The following is a 16,596-nucleotide window of genomic DNA, read 5'->3' as shown; positions in this document are numbered from 1 at the left end:
CTGTAAAAAGTATGAGATAAAGTTTTTTATTTATTCTATGTATGCAGAACCATACTGCCAGTAAAACAGTTGACAGAACAGTCACCGTCTACACACCTTTAAGTACCACTGTATCAATGCTACACACTGCCAGTGTATCTGAAGTAGCAATTATCATATGGATTTATCTTCTAACGAACTATGGTGAGCTTTAAAGAGGTTTTCCGGAGTATTAGAAATTGTCACAGTTTCTCCTACATTGGAAGCATTAAGGAATCCATGTCACATTTAATACAATTTCTTCACATTTAATTACACAAAAGTGGGAGAGAAGGAGCAGAACAAAGCACGATTTAGAAAATGCGATAAAAAAGGAAATGATATTTTTCCAGAATTTTATTTTTGCCACTTAAAACAAAATAAAAATCACAAGAAAATCAAGCATGAATGTGGAACAGTAACTACTTTTTAAAAAAAAAAAAAAAAAAAAAAAAAAACCCTCAACTTGAGGCAGAGCAAAAGCTTGGATTAGAGAAGCACTGGGAGGGAAATTAGCCATGTCCTTTTCAAAAGACCATCCTGGCATTAGCATTAAACGATTTAGGGGAACCACAGAAGACTTAAATCTGTGACGCCAGGGAAGAGCTAAGTCCCTGTCCTCCCTAACGCACGTCCAGCTACTTACTACTTTGGCACCTCACTCCCACTGCCAAAGCTTCTTTTAAAACGTAGTGTCCCATGATCTCAGATAAGCACATTGTGCACTGCACACTAACTTTCATGGTGTGGAGGGGGTTGCTGATGTAGTTGACAACAATTCAGGTCACTCCCAAATCTGACTCTACTTGGTTTAACGGGGCAATGGAAAAATGCTCCCTCACTCACCCAGAAACTGGTTTTTAGTTTCCTCATCTTGATTAGTTAAATTAAAAAGTTATTTGCAGAAGCTTCAAATCATATGCTCTATTTCTGTAAGAGCCTGAACCATTTGCATTTAGAATGGACTGAAGTGTGGAAGAGGCTAATCAATCTGTTTTTAACACTAAGCACAGTCCTATGCTGGTGATCTGAGTGTTGCAAGTTTCTTCCAGTCCAACAAACATAATGTGACACTATACACGCATCCATTACACTCACCTACACTCTATAAATACAGGTACGACACAACTCTCATGTATTTGCAAGGCAAGGGGCCACTGTGGATGGAGGAAAAATTCCCTTTCCAATAGGCGGCTGAACCCACTCCGTGGGATTTTCCTGCCAACAAAGCCAGATCATACTTAATTCTAGTCTCAATTCAAACATGTTAAATGTTTTTATGTGTATGCACTGTTTCATGTCTCTCAGACTTAGTTCTTATTGTTGATGAAGCCTCTTCAGAATGTTATACCCACTTTTTAATTGTACAGTCAAACACTGTGACAAAAGCTAAAATTTTTGTGGAAAGCATGATGCACCTAATCATCATTAGAATTGCCATTTTTATAAGAGGCTTCGACAATGTATACCAGATGCTGAGGGTCTACCATTGCTACTAGAAGCTAATGGACATGGCACGTGGCAGACAGTTTTCCCCCCTCCATCACACAAAAATGTACTATTTCTGTATTTTTCAGAATCACTCTTTATTCTGCCATATTTTTCTTAACTAAAACTTTGTGTAAATTAGGGTGCATACTTTTAAGTGTCAGTGCTTTAGCACTGTATAAAAAACTAAACTCTGCCCAAACAAGCCATGAAGGCCCAATGGTACCAACCAGCCGCCATGTCATCCTCAGCCCACAGGTGTCACTGGATGTGGATATGGAGGGGCATGTCTCAGCACACAGCTCTCCTGGATGTATGTCAGTTTACGAGTCTGGAGTCGCTACTTCTCAATCACGTAGCTCCCCAGTTTGCCTCACAGGGGCTGAGTGCACCCCTCTTGCCAACAGTGCTCGGCAGACCGGATTGTGACCAATCCAAGTGCTAGCCCAGCCTGACAGTGCTTAACTTCAGTGAACTGATGGGAAGCAGTGTTACCACTGCAGCAAGGCCGTTGGCTTATTTAATAACTGAAATTCCCAGATGGAACAATACATAAAATAAGGAAAAGTCAACCACTGAACTATAGCAGATTGATGTGTAGCACATAGACACTAGAGATCAGAAACTGAGCGAGTATGAGTCTAATGTTGAGAGTTGCATTCTTTAGAAATCAAGGCACCACTGTTAAAAGTCAGTGCTATCTATACTGGCTCCCTTCCTTGCCACTGTAGTTCTGTGAGTATGATCAGTCTGAGAATGGTGACACTTCAATCTCTCTCTACTCATCAAATCATTCCCTTTATTGAGACTTGCATCAGTGTGAGACAAGTCATGAGTTAGTACAGAAGTTGAGTGCACAATCTTACTGTTATAATTTAGGACTGAATGGGCAAAATGCCCAATTGCTGGAACTGATAACATCAAACAAAGCTGTTTTTTGTGAGTCTGTGGAGGGTGACAGATGAAAATTAAGTAATGCAGTGTATAAAATTACAAATGTGCTCCATCACAGGATGAGTGATGTCTGGAAAAAATTCAATACTGTAGTCCACCCTTCAAATGAAAAACACACACAGTTCCTGCAATGCAAACAAAACGGTTGTATTCTTGTTTATTCTACCATGAGAAAAAGAAATATATGTGCTCCTTCAAACAAAGACAGAGTACAGAACAACTTTACAGTTTTGTCCCTGCAGTTAAAAAATGCACTATTTTTGTATTCTTTTAGCCATGACAACTTGTGTTTACTGGCTAATAGCAAGTTGGTAGCTTATCATTCACTTCTGTAACTTTTTTGAAGACTGCTGTAACTTTATTTTAATAATTAATCACCATTTAGAAACACACTTCATCCTTATGTCCTATTTTCTTATACTGTTGCCACAGGGTCACTAACATGTCAACAGTGGGTGTAAACAACAACATAATTGTTAGACATTCTCTGAATAGAGATTAAATATTAAAGCAAATTTACAGCATTTTTTGCACACACACACACACACACACACACACACACACACACACACACACACACACACAGGGGTGGGTTGGACAAAAATATGGAAACACTGAGAGAAATGCATGCTTGAACATAAATGCAGATGCTAGCCACAAGCTGTAGGTGATGCTGTTGTATTTAACCATGAACGGCACCTGTACAATTTCCTCAATACATGGAAAGTGTGAGATACAGTCAGAACAGTGCTCTGTGTAGATGTGGGTGCATTATGTCAGAGCTCAGTGAATTCTAACATGGGCAAATTATTGGTGCTCATATGGTGGGTGCTTCCATTACCAAGATAACCAAAGTGCTTGGTGTGTCAAGAGGCACTGTATCCAAGATTTATAGCCTACATAGATAAAGTGGAAAAACATCCTCTACTAAGTCACAATAAGGATGAAAGTGTGTGTTAAGTTATCATGACAGATGGTCACTGAAGAGGACTGTGATGAAAAATAAGAGGATAACTGCTGAAAAAGTCACTGCAGAACTGAATGTTGCACTCACGAACCTTATCAGCACCAAAACAACATGCAGGGAGCTTCGTAAGATGGGAATTGCAGGGCAAAATGGAATTCCATAACACCACATCAGTGACACAAATGCTCATAACAGGAAAACACAGTGCCGAAGCCATAAAACCTGGACTATGGAGCAATTAAAGAAATTCATTTCGTTGGATGAGTCTTGTGGCACACTATATCCAACTTCTGACTGACTTCACATCTGATGTATGTCTTCCCAAGCCTACGACACAGACTGCTTGCTGTCAAGAGTGAAATGCTGTGTTCCAAGACAAAAGAACTCCTGTTCACACAACTTGCATCATCCAGGATTAGTTTTGTGAGCACAAGAACGAATTTTCACAGAGTCTGACCCTGGTCACCATAGTCACCAGATCTCAATCCAATGATGAGGGTATGTGTCGTTCAGGTGCTCGCAGACATTAATATCAAAGGTGGCTGGTGCACTGTCAAGTGGAAACCAGACCCTTTCATGGACAACAAGGGGCACATTATCAGAGAACTGTTGCAGCACATCTCACAGGAACACCATGTAACATGGTCCAGTCAAATGGGGAGGCAGCAAGTAAGGTCCTAATAGATTATCTTGGACAATGCTTGCCCACATGTTGACAGAGAATCATTGCTGGTGGCCACCAAAGTGCATGGCATGGGGATCGTCCTCACTACAGACATGGCTGTTGAAAAACACCATCATGGGTGAATGAAGCCACGTTCATGAACAATACAAACTGTATGAAGTTTGACACTAAAGCACTGTGTTGGATAATCCATCAGAAGGCAGGGCTCAGAATCCACTGGTCCCAGTGCTTGTGCATATTCTTTGTGACAGGCATGTAATACATGTTCCACCACTGCTTTCCACACTGTATCCTTTGAAGTGTGTGTTCCACAGGGAAGTTGACACATGCTTATTGCTAGGTGGTTGGCCACACAATCCACAGTGTGGTGTTCAGACATGTCTTTGGTGGAGACTGTGGCCAGCTCTCTGGGGAGTGAATGACCTCATATCTCATTAGTTAGTATCCATGGAGGCAAACTCCTTTCAGTTAGGATGATGACTGTTGGGAAAGTGTTTTCTGTTCATTTGTCCTGCTTTGATGCAATACATCCTGCAACACCATACATTAAATGCATGTCTGCCAACTCTCGTGACAAGTAACATTCCATCTCTGACTGTGTGTCATGCACTACACGCAGTAACATACCTCACCATGGACATGTCACAATCTGTCTGATGCAATGAACAACTGACACCAGAAATAGTGGTGTGCGTGCAGCACAGATTAATGCACCACTGAAATGCATTCAGTTGTCGCATGACACACATCCTGTGAGCTAAGTTGTGCACAGTATGTCTTGTTTGTGATCAGGAGTGGATGCTGAATATCACCCACTGCCTCTTGCGGTGTACAACAGATATCCGGGATCTTTGTGAGAGTATGACAGAATTGAATGCGCTGTTGCAATACATGCACTGAGACTGGTGGTCATCGTTTTGGACAACTGCTATGAGCTGGACTGTTGTTATGTGATGTAAGCTGTGTATGTCCATAACACAATAAATGTGCATTTCCAACCACTGGTTCCCTATCTCAAAGAAGTTGGTTGTGGACCCACTATCAGATGTTTTAATTTGACCCAAAATGTTTGAGACACCCTGTGTGTGTGTGTGTGTGTGTGTGTGTGTGTGTGTGTGTGTGGGAAGGGGGGGGGGCACATATCACTTACTGTCTGGAAAGAACCATTTTGGGGGTAAGAAACATGTACCTCTCAAAAAGGTGATGGTGGTGGTGAAAAGAAGCATACCTCATGATGTGTACATAGCCAAACTATATTCATATAGTATCTGAGAATGAGAGCACTCGGTGACTTGCAACAAACTTAACATGCGATTTCAAAACTTTACAAGAATTTTCTCATTGAAATCCCTCACAAAATGATGAAAGGAAGAAGTTCATTGCCTACTACATTTTCGCTGTTCTCATGGTAAAACTGCCGCATCAGCCATAATGTCTCAATTTATTACTTCTTAACTACCAACTCTCCCCGCTGCTCGTGGTCTTGCAGTAGTGTTCTCACTTCCCAAGCATGGGGTCCCAGTTTCGATTCCCGGCGGGGTCAGTGGTTTTCACCTGCCCCAAGATGACAGGGTGTTGTTGTGTCATCTTCATCATCATCATTCATCCCCATTATGGTCAGAGGAAGGCAACAGCAAACCACCTTGATTAGGACCTTGCCTAGTACAGCAGTGAGGGTCTCCCGCATCGTTCCCCTATGCTCTGTCAAGAAGCATGGGACTTGATTTCCATTTCCACTACCAACTCTATTAGCAACACATTTTGCAGACAATATACACATCTACCAATGAATGTATCTGCCAAATTGTGTCATTGTACAACATATAGTTCAGGAGCTATGACATCAAACATTGAGCTATGTGAAAACAAAACTGCAGGGCGAAATTCATTAAAGATACAAGTGAAATGTGTGCACAAACATGTGTGAAATATGTTTACTATAGGTCAAATACTGTGGAGGAGAGAACCACCAATTAAATAATGCGGTGATAGAGAAAGAAGGGGGGAGGACAAACACAAAGAGGACAGGAGGAGATGGGCTCAGATAAGGGGGAGGAACAGATGGACACATAGAGGGAAGAGCAGCAGATGGACAGAGAGTGGATGAGGAGACATACAGACAGAGTGGGAAGGAGGAGTTGTACTGCAGGAGGGGGAAGACAAGGTGGACAGGGAAAGGAGGGAGGAGCATATAGATGGACAGAGAGAAGGGGGAGGAGCAGATGAACAGAGACAGAGGGAAGCTGGAAAGAGAGGAGGGAGAACCAGATGAACAGAGAGAGAGGGAATGTGGAAGGAAGAGGGAATAGACAGAGAAAGGAGAGAAGAGGATATGGTCAGAGAGACAGGGAGGAGCAGATGACAAGAGAGAGGTAGGCAGAAAGACACGGATACAGATTATGGGGTGGAGCATGTGGACAGACAGAGGGGAGAGGAGGAGATGGTCAGGGAAAAGGAATGAGGAGATGAACTAATAGAAGACTGGAATAAATACACACCAGGTACACAACTAGAATACCCTGCATCCACCAGGCCAATAAAGTTTTAGAAAAGGGCCGTGTAAGTCCATCAAACATTTTTGACAGACACTCATAAATCTAAAAAAATTAGGAAACAGAAAGTACTGCCAGAGAATGAAGCCAGAAAGAAAAAGAATCCATGGTGAAAAAATCAGAGGATTGCCTGGAAACTCTGAAGACTGATACACAATAACTTTGCATGATCCAACAGGGTCCAACAATCACACCTAGTAATAATAATAATAATAATAATAATAATAATAATATAGAAACAGAACAATATTCATTGCTTACAAGTCAGTCATTATACTGCTATATAATAATCGATGTGCCCAATGGTTGCTCCTGTAGTGGCAATGCTGCCAGTCTTCAGTTTTACTTGTGAACTTATGTACTCAGTCTCCTTTCTATGCTGGTAGACTTCATTTGTACCTGCCAAAACTAAGTTGGGCAGTGGCAGAGACTTGCTAGTTGAGTCTCTGAGTGTACAGACACAGTGAGCTCAGAGATGATGTCATAGGACCATCAGGCAAGTTTTAATCGAGTGTACAGAGCCCATTTCTGATCTCTAATTGACACACTTAAGAGAAAACAGTATCCTCTAACTTTCGAGCTCTGGTTCTTTTTCTAGTACAAATCAGAAAGTACACACAATCACATAAATAACCACCCAAACACACACCACTGCCATTGCACCAACATTGATTATTGAGAGCAGTCACATGTGCACCTGGATGTGGGAAGGAGATAGGGAAAGATGCAGGAGGCAAGGAATGGATAGTTGTGTAGTATGAGTCAGGATCAAAAGGACAGATAACTCAGCAGCTGTACAACAAGATGAGAAGACTGAGGCAGTACGGGTTATAAGAGCTGCAAAAAGACAGGGCAGAGGCAGGAGAATGGAGGAAGATGGAGATGGAGAGAGAGAGACAGGGAGGGGAGAGATAGAAAGGGAGAGGGGAAGAAGGGGAGAGGGTTTGAAAGGGGGGAGGGAGGGAAGGAGGGAGAGGTGATGGGGAGAGGGAGGGGGAGAATGCTTGCATGTGGGGGAGGAGGAGGGGAAGAAAGGGTAGAAGAAAACAGTACACAAGCTAGACGGAGAATGAGTCATGTGGATGACAAAAGAGAAAAGGGAGAAAGTAAGGTGAGGCAGTGGCAGACATGTTAGCAGAAGTTTAGGCAACACAGGATATGCTGGAGAGACCACTGCCACCTCTGCAGTTCACAGGAACTTGTGATGTTGTGATGGAAGGGAGTATCCAACTGACACACATTCCGCATTAGACGTTAAGTCTTTTGTGTTGTGTTTTGTAGCATGTTTGGCAACTGGATGGTCACATTTGAGGTTGGCCACAGTTTGATGGTGGCCATTCATGTGACTAGATGGTTGGTTACCTGTCACACACACACACACACACACACACACACACACACACACACACACACAGGAATGACCCATGGGGTGCAGATGTGGGTGCAGCATTAGGATCAGAATTGGAGTAGGGATAGACAAGGATATTCTGTAAGTTGGGTGGGCAGTGGAACACTACTTTGGGCTATTGGGCTATGTGGGTAGGATATCACTCATCTCAGGGTGTGGTAAGAGGTAGTCAAAGATCTGGTGAAAGATGTGGTTGAGTTTCCAAAGCCAAGATGACACTGGGTGATCAGAGTAGTGCTGGTCTGGGGCTGGTTAATGGCTTTAATAGTGTCAGAGGAGGAGATCGCACAGGCAATGTGTGTATGGGTGAGCTGGATAGTATACTGTATTGATGATTAGGAACAAATGCCTATACTGACTGACAGTACATCCCATTCTACATCCAAAACACTGCTCACTTCCTTCACCACCTTTCTGTGTTCATGTCCTGTTACCATCAGACTCCTTGTTGGTCACTGTGGAAGTGACATCCTTGTACACAACCCTCCCCATGCGACCATGAAACATTACCTTTCCCTTTCTCCTCTTGACACCAAACCCACCACCTCTTTCCTAATCCTCTTGGTCAACCATATCCTGATCGGTAATTATTTCACTTTTGAAGGCCAAATCTACAAACAAATCCATGGTACTGCCATGGGTACTTGCATGGTACCATCCTATGCCAATTTATTTATAGGCCGTCTGGAGGAATCCTTCCTATCCAGTCAACAGCTAAAACCCCTTGGCTGGTTCAGATTCATTGGTGTCATTTTCAGGACCTGGTCTCATAGCAACAACCTTTGCTCTTTCTTCCATAATGTCTACACCTACTCACAAATCCACTTCACCTGGTCCTCCTCTACTCAACAAGTCTCCTCCATAGATTTCTGTCTCCATGTCTCAGATGGCTCCATAAATGTGTGTGTTCATATCAAGCGCACCAACCACCAAAAGTACCTCCTTTTTGACAGCTATCACCTGTTCCATGTTAAAAAATCTCTTCCTTACAGACTCACAACCTGTGGACACCGCATCTGTAGTTGAAAGCAGGAGATGTCAAAATATACCAATAACCTTACCACAGCCTTTACTGGCAGACTTCTGGGATTGGGCCATGGGTGAATGGTTTGTATCAAGCTCATTCACAAACACAAACTGGGCCATTTCCTTCTCTAACACCAGTAAAGCACTTAACTAGCATCTTACCAGCATTTCTCTCTTCACTCAGTATCACCTTAGCCTTGAAAAACTCAACCACATCCTTCACCAGGCCTTTGACTACCTCTTGTCATGCCCCGAGATGAAGGATATCCTACCCCACATCCTACCTATATCACCAAACCATTGTTCCACCACCCACCCAACATACAGAATATCCTTATCCATCCCAATCCAATCCTGCTGCCAATCCTGCAATCCATGGGTCATTCCCTTGTGGATGACCCAAGTGCAAAACCTATCCCTCACAATCGATCACCATCTTCTACCACAGTCTTCTCACAGGCATTTCTTACCCTATAAAAGGAAGGGCCACTTATGGAAGTAGCCATGCTACAATTACTGTGCAGCATTTTTTTGTAGCCAAGACAGGTAACCAATTGTCTACTGCCATGAATGGCCACTGCCAAAATGTAGCTAACTTGAAACTTGACCATTCAGTTGCCATACATGTGGAATACAGCAACATAAATTGCTTCAGCAGTTACTTCACATGTGTTCCATTTGAATACTCCCTCCCAGCACGTTTCTGCTTTTGGCTCTCCCGTATTTCCTGTGTGTTCTCTCTCTCTCTCTCTCTCTCTCTCTCTCTCTCTCTCTCTCTCTCTCTCTCTCTCTCTCTTTTCCCCCCTTTTTACCCCTCATCCCTTCTCTCCCCTCTCCCTCTTGGTCTTCACCTTCCTTTCTTCCCCCTTTTCTATATTTCTTATGAGCTCTACCCCATCAAAACTCCTTCTGTCATGTTGTGCAGCTGCTGAGTCATCTGCCTTTCCCACACCTGCCTTGCACCTTCCCACTGCCTTAGCATCCTTCCTACCCACTCCCCATGTCCATCAGTCCAGGTAACTGCTCTCAATAAATGGCAATCAATAAATAATCTGTGTTAGTGCAGCTGAGGTAGTGTGCATTTGAGTGTTTTTGTATTTGAATGTGTGTACTTTCTACTAAAAAGAGAACCAAAGCTTGAAAGTTAGTGAATACTGTTTTCAGTTACATGTGTGTCTGTGCTACATGTCGGTCTGCTATAGGTGAGAACTTGCTTTTCCTTTATTTCATGTATAATAACAGAAATCTGAATACTGGTATTGTTCATCCAGAATGTTAGTGAAGAACAATGGAACCAAAGTTAACAGTGATGGTCTTCTAAGATAATTGGCTTTTACTAAAGAAGAGAGATATGATGCTTTTCTTTAACACCAACAAACAAAGAGCATACTTACATAAGTATGTGAGACTGGAGCACCACATTTTGAATTAGGACATAACATACTGTCCATAAGACATGCTTCTTCAATGTCTTTACACTTTAAACATGAGCATGTAAAGTAATATGTTTGCTGCAGTTCTGCTTGTCTGTCAGTTGCATAATTTAACGTATCAATGTAAGCAATAAACACCTGTAAAAGAAGAATAGCATACAACGTATGACATGCCTTTCCCTTATTTTAAGTATAATGACTGAAATTTGAGTACTGGTACTGTGCATCCAGAAGCACATGTAAGTATTAACCATCTCAGGCAATTTTAAACTTACATAAGAATATGAAGATACAAGCCATTTTACATACATAAAAGTGATTTCAGAATCCTAGCTATCAGAAGAAACTATACTATTTTATTCACAAATGTCTTGACCGCATTTGGTAGATATGTTACAGTTAACCAGTTTCGATTCTAATGTGTCTTCGTCAGAAGTAGAAATTTATAAAAAATGAAAATGAAAAATTATTATAACCTCTTCAAACCCAAGCAAAATTTTTCTATTATTTAAAATACTTTTTGATTAGGGTGTAGCATATGGATGTCATAAATGAACATTGTAATTGTAGTTTTTTGTTATATCTCATCTGGGTGGAGATTTACCTATGTCCAGCTGGCTGGACACTGGGTCTCAATGTGACTATTCATGATACATGGTCATGAAACTGATAACACAAAATTGTGTTTTTTAATTGTTATTTAACATACATTATTTACAGAGTATTAGAAAATAAACACAAGAAAAGGAGTTACAGCTACCAGTAATCCTGAAATTGTTGTAGTGCATCACAATCAGTTTTCAGTTGTGGAAGTAAAAGAAACATTTTCTCTCATTAGTGATGCACAGATACACTTGGCATTCAGAGCATATGAACTTGGTTTTAGTTTTGCGGCCCTTGTTACAGCATCTCATCCATTTATTTTTGTCTATAATTGGGCACAAAGGCAAATGTCTACTCTCACTTTTTCTAACATCTCTGTATGGCAATTGAATGACCTTTGTGCATTTCCTAGGAACTACTTCATGAGATTCAGATTCAGAGTCTGAAGAGTAAATGTCCTGTCATGCTGCAGTTGCAGCTGAACTCGTGGATTCACCAATATAAATCTTAAAATCCTTAAATCCATGACTGATTTCCTGCTAGCACCTAGTGCCAGCTGATCCTTTCTGTACTCAATCCACGAGATCACAATCACCTAGTAAATGGCATGGAAGACGACTCTTACAGGCCACTTATTTGTGCATGTGGATATTCTAGAGTAAGAAATCATTCTGTCATGTAGATCCACACCTCCCATTGATTTGTTGTAATCACAGATACATTTGGGTTGAGGTGCTCCAATGAATTCTTTTGCTTTTCCGTCCCACCTTTTTACTATAATAGTGGGAGAAGCACCAGAGACAGTAGATACTACCATAACTGAACAATTATCAATCCACTTCAAAACGGAAATGTTCTCATCTTCTTTGACGAACTCATCAAAGGAACATCTAACTCTCTTCATCAGTTCCTTGTCTCCAGTGAGTTCTGATCTGAGACCAGATGGAATATGGCTAGCAAAAATAGTTCCTACTGTATATATTTGCCTTTCCAGTATGTATTATAGTAGAGGAATGGATGTGAAGTAGTGATAAAACTACAAAACATGCTCACTGTGAACCATTCTCTCTACCAGCTTCTTCACCAGAGAACCTCCCAAACTGAGCTCTGGCTCCGGTTGCCCAGATGGCCAAGTGGTAAACAAAGAAGTCAAGTACCATTGAGTCAGCAGTTGTCAGCACAAAATTCTTCAAACTGACTGCATTTGACTTATTCTTTACATACTGTCTAAGAGATGTTTTGCCATGGAAAGGAATCATTTACTCATCTATTGAAAGGTATGTACAAGCTGACAATGACAATCATTTTCTCCTAACACTGTCAATGACTGGTTGCACTTCTCATAATTTATTATTTGCCTTGATTTCATCCGAAACTCTCAGATTATTTACAAAGTGCAAGTAGTTCCTCAATCTGAACATAAAATTCCTTGGAATTACAGTTACAGCAGGGACCCTCAATCTGCCGCAAAAATACATTCTCAATATTGGTAGTTTCATACAACCTGGTATTATGGGTGCACCCACAGGCTTATTAATTTCAGTAGCTGTTACATTTAGAGGAAGTGGTTACTCTGAAGGACCTTTATGTTTGTCAGCTCAGCAATGATATGCCACATGTAACTCCAAAAATATTGTTCAAAATATCTTAGTGATGTCCACAGTTCCCTGCCTCCCACTGATCACTCCTTCTTGGCAATATTGGCTGTTCGATCAATAACAGATCCTTTTTTCTGTAGCATTTGTCTAGGTATGACCTTTGATTTACCAACAGCCCCTTTTCTCATAGCTGATGTGCTTGGACACAGATTCCTCTCTTCAGTTTCATCTTGGAAGAAGAAAGTTGAAGTTAAAAATCTTGATTTATTCATGAAACATTACAAATTCAATATCTTTTCCTATCTTCAGTACTTTTTGAATATGTATCTCAGAAGGTATCTATTGTAGCAAATAAAAGAATGGTGTAAAGTTTAAGTTTACCAGTTCAGATGAACTTCAGGTGTACACAAGCTGTATTTGCAGTACTGTCAAAGTCTTCCTCATCTGAAAAGTCCCCTATGTCACTCACATCACTGCCCTCTTCTACTACTATTAGCAGTTCTCTTTCGATTTCAACTTCTGTGAGTGGTTCATCCATGCCTATGTTAATTCGGAAGAAAAAATGTTGTGAACTTCTAAACCTAATTAAAAATTAATATTTATGGGAGACTTGCTGTGATTCCCAATGAACAGTTAATTTCATAATCTCACAAAGTAATAAGAATCACAGACATATTTTATAGTAGATACTGTGGTCAGAGAAATTAGTCAGTGATCAAAAATGAACAAAGCTGTGACCATCTCTATACAGTTATCTGGACTTCATTGTTTACTCTTGTAAATAATGAAGAAGTAATGGCATTAGGTTACTCCATAGACTGTAACATAATTTGATGATCTATTTACAACAACAACAAAGAGTAACAGAAAACTGGGTATGACATTTGTGTTTACATTCCTTTCTCGAAGTCATTGCAAAGAGATCACCAAAAGTGGCTGCCATGACACAGTGAGTCGAACATCTCAGTGTAGCCAACAGCAGAAACCAAATATCACAGACAAAAAAAATTCTGGAGACAGCTAAAATGTCCAATATACTGGACACATGGTTACTGTGTTGAAAAAACTGTAATTTCACTTAAATCAAAATAGAGAAGCAACATCCAGCTAGCTGGATGCAAGGACTGAAGAGAATAAAGTATAAACAGTTATAAAAATACTGAAAAGTGCAAGCTATAGAGCAAAATAAAAATATACTCAGTATGAAAATAACATGCCATATTGTCATAAAGCATTCATTGTGGTCACTTGAAATCAACTGTCATGCCTGCTCATGCATAATACCTTAAAACTGGAACAGTTATTTTCCTAGATGACGCATGAACATACTGGCTTACAGGCACAAGAAGAGCAAAGTGAAAAATTATTTATGTTAAAAAAATAGCATAATAATTTTTAAATTGGAATCAACCACAGTTTAGAGTATTGAAAGAAACATAGATAAATAGGAATCACACATTTGATAAGATGAAATGAAAATACTTTTGGATTACAATAATGACAGAGCACAGAATTATTTTTTTTAAATGGAGATGTGGTCAAGACATTTGTAGATTAAATAGCATATTTCAAATAGATTGCATATTCCAGTTTGACAATATCAGATTTTATTGGTGAAGAAAATATATCATAAGCTTTGTGTTTCACATACTCCACAGTGGAAGAAATCAATAACTATGATGTTTTGTAGTGGTAAGGACCCAAATGCCGTGCTCAATCAGACTGTCCTTCAATCAGGACTACACATTCAACTGTGCAGTCATATGAAAGACAGTCAGATGTCATTACTTCACTATGCACCATGAGAACATTTGGCTTATTTTCAGATCCCATGTTACCGCACATATTTGCAACATACTAAAACACTCAGCACCAAAATTCAAATTATACTGTCTTCTGATTTTTTGAAAGTTCTTTAAAATAATGCTCACAGTTTGCTAGCAGTTTAAGAAAGAATCTGGATCTTCTTAATTTACTTAATCTTTCTTGTGTATTGTTGCAGTTTTTGTTAGTTCCTGAGGTAGTATAATAATATTTCACAATGGGCTTGTTAGTTCATATTCCTTCAGTTATGAAAACCTGTTGTAAAATATCTCATACTGTATAAAGGCGGAACATTAGCAATGCCAACAGAAAACATCACAGCAGGAGACGGTGGAAGTCATGAGTGTATCTATAGGGATGCATTTTTTTTTTTTTTTTAAGGCATTTAGTTAAGAGCTTTCTTGATGCAATGTATTATTTAAGCTGTTGTTGCAAGGCATTTCCTCCTCACAAATATTCTTCAGGCTGACAATGTGCTCATGAATCGATCTAAACATATGTTATATCTATAAAATATTTTTTTTTTTTTTTTTTTTTTTTGTGGTAATTCCAGATGGAAGCTCCACTGCCTGTCATTATTCTGAAGATCAGTGGCACTTTTTGACAACTGGGTCACTGAATCCTTCTGCCTGTCAGTTTACTGATAATTTGAGTTTTTGAGCCCATTCTCTTTCTGAGCATCCTAAAATGTGTCAAGTGTGTTTGTTACCAACAAGTTTAATAGATATTTTCAACATTCATGCATTCCTAAACTCTTTCTTACATTTAGTTTTCAAATAATAGTTTTAGAAGTGCTTTGCAGTGTTTGTCATTTAACTTTGAACTGGCTTACACAGTAAGGTAAGGGTGAAGCTGTAGTTTAATATGGATTCTGAACCACAGTACAATTTGGTATTTTTCATATTTACAAATCACTGTGGAAGGTGAAATTAATTATGGGAAAAATCCAAGGACTGAATAGGGGCTGAATTCCGGACCTTTTGGTTTGTAGCCTGGCACTTCCCCACTGAGCCTCCAAGCCACACAGTCTCGATAGACAATCCTTGAGTCCAGATGCAATTTCATTGTCATTCTGTTTAATTTTTCTAACTACTGAATTTCCCATTCTAGGCAATTAAACATTTCCTTAACACTTTAGTCTGTCTCGCAGATTAGGTTTCTGTCAGCATAAGGCTTTAACTGACATTGGGTTCTAAGTATTAAGACAACGTCTACTTATTTTCAGGAATGTTACAAACTCTAGCACTTACCAGTGAATGCTTTGGCAGCTGCTTACTGATATGCCATATCCTCATCTGTTGAGGTGTTTCAAGACCTGCACTGTTTTCAGTTAAGGGATTTTCAGTGACTCGCAATTATCACTAACTGACATCAGTTTATCACATTATCAGTACCATCAATAACACACAGCTATTTTTTGCCTGCGGCAGATAATAGAGGACTAAGAAACCAAACTGTTTTCAGTTAAGCCTGATGAGTGTATGTTGCTCTCAGGACACAAAATATGCAATACTTTGCTGAAACAATGACTTTAATACATGATTTAACTTATTGATATTACTTATTTATTGCACTTTCTAAAAATTAGCTATGGTTATAGCAAAAAAATTGTATTAAAACTGCATGAGACAGATTACAAAAAAGCTGCACAGTTAAAAACGCCAAAGGTGGGACACTTATTTCATTTTTTGTGGGCCTATGACTGTATTTTGAAATGTATTAAAACTGCATGAGACAGATTGCAAAAAAGCTGCACAGTTAAAAACGCCAAAGGTGGGACACTTATTTCATTTTTTGTGGGCCTATGACTGTATTTTGAAATAAGTAAAAATACCACAGGCAGCCTTAGAGGGAAGCATTTCTGATGTGTCAGTGCAGCTGTGTTTGTGCTACGGGTCCCTATTCCCCAGTTTTCAAAGACTATTTGATAATATATTAATTGAACATCGAGATAAAAAAGGAAATATATTTATTTTTATTTATTTATTTATGGTATGTGTGTTCCATTGATCCATATATGCGAGCAAGGCACTTGGATGT

The 16,596-nt window shown here is 39.8% G+C and overlaps 1 protein-coding gene across 1 annotated transcript in view; it reads right to left on the bottom strand.

Annotated features, from left to right (window-relative positions):
- The window catches only part of LOC126184576 (histone-lysine N-methyltransferase SMYD3), a 110,544-nt gene that overhangs the window by 24,618 nt on the left and 69,330 nt on the right, over positions 1-16,596 (bottom strand). Inside the window, exon 6 of the mRNA XM_049927006.1 lies at positions 10,493-10,669. Within this exon, the coding sequence (XP_049782963.1) occupies positions 10,493-10,669 (177 nt within the window). The remainder of the gene's footprint in view (positions 1-10,492; positions 10,670-16,596) is intronic.

Source organism: Schistocerca cancellata, chromosome 4 (assembly GCF_023864275.1).
Source record: "Schistocerca cancellata isolate TAMUIC-IGC-003103 chromosome 4, iqSchCanc2.1, whole genome shotgun sequence".
In the NCBI taxonomy this organism is placed as follows: domain Eukaryota; kingdom Metazoa; phylum Arthropoda; class Insecta; order Orthoptera; family Acrididae; genus Schistocerca; species Schistocerca cancellata.
This window is presented reverse-complemented; position numbering and strand designations above follow the sequence as displayed.